The sequence below is a fragment of the Malania oleifera genome, chromosome 5, assembly GCF_029873635.1.
Source record: "Malania oleifera isolate guangnan ecotype guangnan chromosome 5, ASM2987363v1, whole genome shotgun sequence".
Taxonomy (NCBI): Eukaryota; Viridiplantae; Streptophyta; class Magnoliopsida; order Santalales; family Ximeniaceae; genus Malania; species Malania oleifera.
This window is the reverse complement of record NC_080421.1, coordinates 92186942-92189576: the sequence shown is the minus strand read 5'-3', so window position 1 is coordinate 92189576 and position 2635 is coordinate 92186942. Positions and strand designations below refer to the sequence as shown.

General features: G+C 38.7%; 1 protein-coding gene across 1 annotated transcript; it reads left to right on the top strand.

The window, feature by feature from the left end:
* The first annotated feature begins 371 nt into the window (after window positions 1–371).
* LOC131156045 (uncharacterized) lies at window positions 372–992 on the top strand. The gene is made up of 2 exons (XM_058109496.1): window positions 372–398; window positions 510–992. Exons 1-2 carry the CDS (start codon window positions 372–374, stop codon window positions 990–992), a joined length of 510 nt encoding a protein of 169 aa, XP_057965479.1.
* Window positions 993–2635: the final 1643 nt, after the last annotated feature.

The window sequence follows — 2635 nt, the reverse complement described above, 5'->3', positions numbered from 1 at the left end:
GGTTCTGCAAACTATGTCAAATGATTTCACCAGAGTATATGATGAAGATAGGAATGGGAAGAACAAGAATTTCAAGTTCTGCTTTGTAATCTTGGAGACACAAATTCCTTGACGGACTTCTATGTTTTTTTGGATCAGTCGACGGGTTCAAAAAACCACGACAATCCATTAATGGGTTTGTTTCTGAGTGGAAGGGCAAGAATTTGAAAATTAGAATGGGAATATGAAATTGGTAGATTATGTCATGAATTAGGGGAAAAAGAGTTAGGCTGGTATTTGAAATTTATTAGAAGTAAATAATTTAGTGTTATAATTGCACCAGATATGTTTGGATGTGAGAATTCTAAATTCGTTTTGGTTCTATCTTTAGGATGGATCCTAGGGACAGGAATGCTATTGTAGGAGGAAGCAGCAGTGAGGGAGCGACCCATAAAGGTTGCAGTGACTCTATAGTGGCGTTTCGGGATTTTGCCTAGCTATTTATAGTCGAGGTTACGCGAAATTATTAGGGGCAGGATCATTCCACTGCTGAGCTGGGAGATTCTTATGAGAAGTTCACTCACCTGAAGCCTCCTACTTTCGCGAGAAGTACCAACCCGATCCTTGCAAAGAACTGGATTCGAGAGATTGAGAAGATCTTGGTTGTATTGCGATGCACTGAAGAGCAGAAGGTGCTATATGCTACGTTTAAATTGACTGGAGAGGGCGAGAGATGGTGGGAAGCAATAAAGCTGCTAAAGGAGCAGAGACTAGTACCGGTGGCGATGACATGGAGCCATTTCAGAGAAGTATTCTTTGATCGGTATTTTTTAGCCTCTATCAGAAAAGTAAAGGCAGACGAGCTCCTGAACCTGGTTCAAGGACAGCTGATTGTTCAGCAGTATGTCGAACGATTTGTGGAGCTATCACGATTTGCCCCTTACATGGTACCAGATGAGCCTACGAAGGCTTGGATGTTCGAGATGGGTTTGAAGCGGGAGATTAAAAAGTAGGTGGTTGTACCGCAGATGCAGGAGTTCACTACTCTAGTGGACCTTAAAATATTTTTGTGATTTTTTCTAAGTGGGAAAACAATTTTTTTTTTTTTTGTGATTTTTTTGATATTTTTCCCAAATTTCGAAATAGCACAAATAAAATTATGAAAAAAACCATCAAAACCAAAATTTGAAAATATTTTTGAAAATTTCTAATTTTTTTCCAAGTTTTAAGGAATTTTGTTTTATTATAAAAACAACTTGAAATTTAAAACATATTTTTTGGAATTTTTGTGAAATTTCGAATGCAAGGACATTTTTCAATTTCAAAAGCACTTTGGAGATTTTTTTGACTTTATTATATTTTCCTTCAAAATTTTCACGTGCAAGTCAATTTTAAAGCTTTAAAATATTTTCTAAAATTTTTTTTGGGAATTTTTCTAAATTTTTATGTGTTTTTTTTTATGAATTTTTATGTTTTTCATAAATTTTTGGGGATTTATTTAAATATTTAAATGTAAGAAAAGAATAAAGACTGAACCAATTTTGTACTAGTTTACTGGACCCGAATCAATTCGGAGGAGAACCGGTCCAATATGGGTCAACCGGTTTAAGGTCCCGATCGAGACCACTACATCACATAGCATGAGCGGACAGGCAGATCTTGTATGTTCTGGATCAAACACGCAGTCAAACCGTAGTCGTTGACCAAAGAAGGCAGATGGACTATTTTAAATAAGCAGTGTGGGGGAGTTATTGAGGCCAAGACACCTGGTGTCTCACGGTGAGTAGAGGTGGCATGCAGGTGAGGATCAGCTACATGGCACAATCTTGGGCATCCACATAGAAGGGCGATCCAACAGCCTATAGCAAGTCACGGAGAGCATTAATGGTAGAGGGCAGGACAGCCATGTGTTGCTATGCATGCGGGAGGGTGCAAGATTCGAAGGTTTTTCTGACACGAGGTGATCCAGACCATTGATGTACTGCAAGGATCCGACGGTGGGGATATGACCCTCGGTGATTTCCTGTTGTGGCATGATCTGATCCATCCAGTGAAGGGTTAATCCGATGGCTTGTGGAGAGAGCTCGTACACTGCCAAGTGCATTAATGATAAAGGCAACCAGGGAGGCCACGTGACGCATGGAGCGGATGGCAGGCCATCATTAATACCTTTTGACACCAGCGGGATTGTAATGCCCCGAACTTGCAAACCCGATCCGGTGCATTATACCTGATTAATCGTGCTTTGTGGTGCCCGAACCCACCTTGTGGGACCCAGGTGCCATATCATTCATTTTCCTATACTTGCTATTCCATTTATAATTATGCAGTGGAAAATATAACTACAATCCTCAATCAGTATAATACCAGAGTTTTATACATCTACCTACGTTCCAATATAAATCATACATCCACCTGTATCCACATATATACATAACTCTAGAACATAATCCACAACTTCAAGTATTCACAATCATCCATTTCTTAGAAGACTTAAAACATAAAAACATAAAACATAAATTTATACAACCCAAAAGTATCATCAAGTTTATACCCTTTTACCTTTCTATAACCAAAAATGCTATAATAATCCTGAGCTCTCTAAGCTTAATCTCATGGAGGTCCTGAAAAAAGATAAATTTGTATTCCGGTGAGA

What these genes read in the sequence shown, in the direction of transcription:
- LOC131156045 (XM_058109496.1), top strand. Translation starts at nt 372, where the DNA reads ATGGATCCTAGGGACAGGAATGCTATT. An exon ending in CTAGGGACAGGAATGCTATT is followed by an intron (nt 399 to 509) that starts GTAGGAGGAAGC and finishes CGAAATTATTAG; the next exon opens with GGGCAGGATCATTCCACTGC.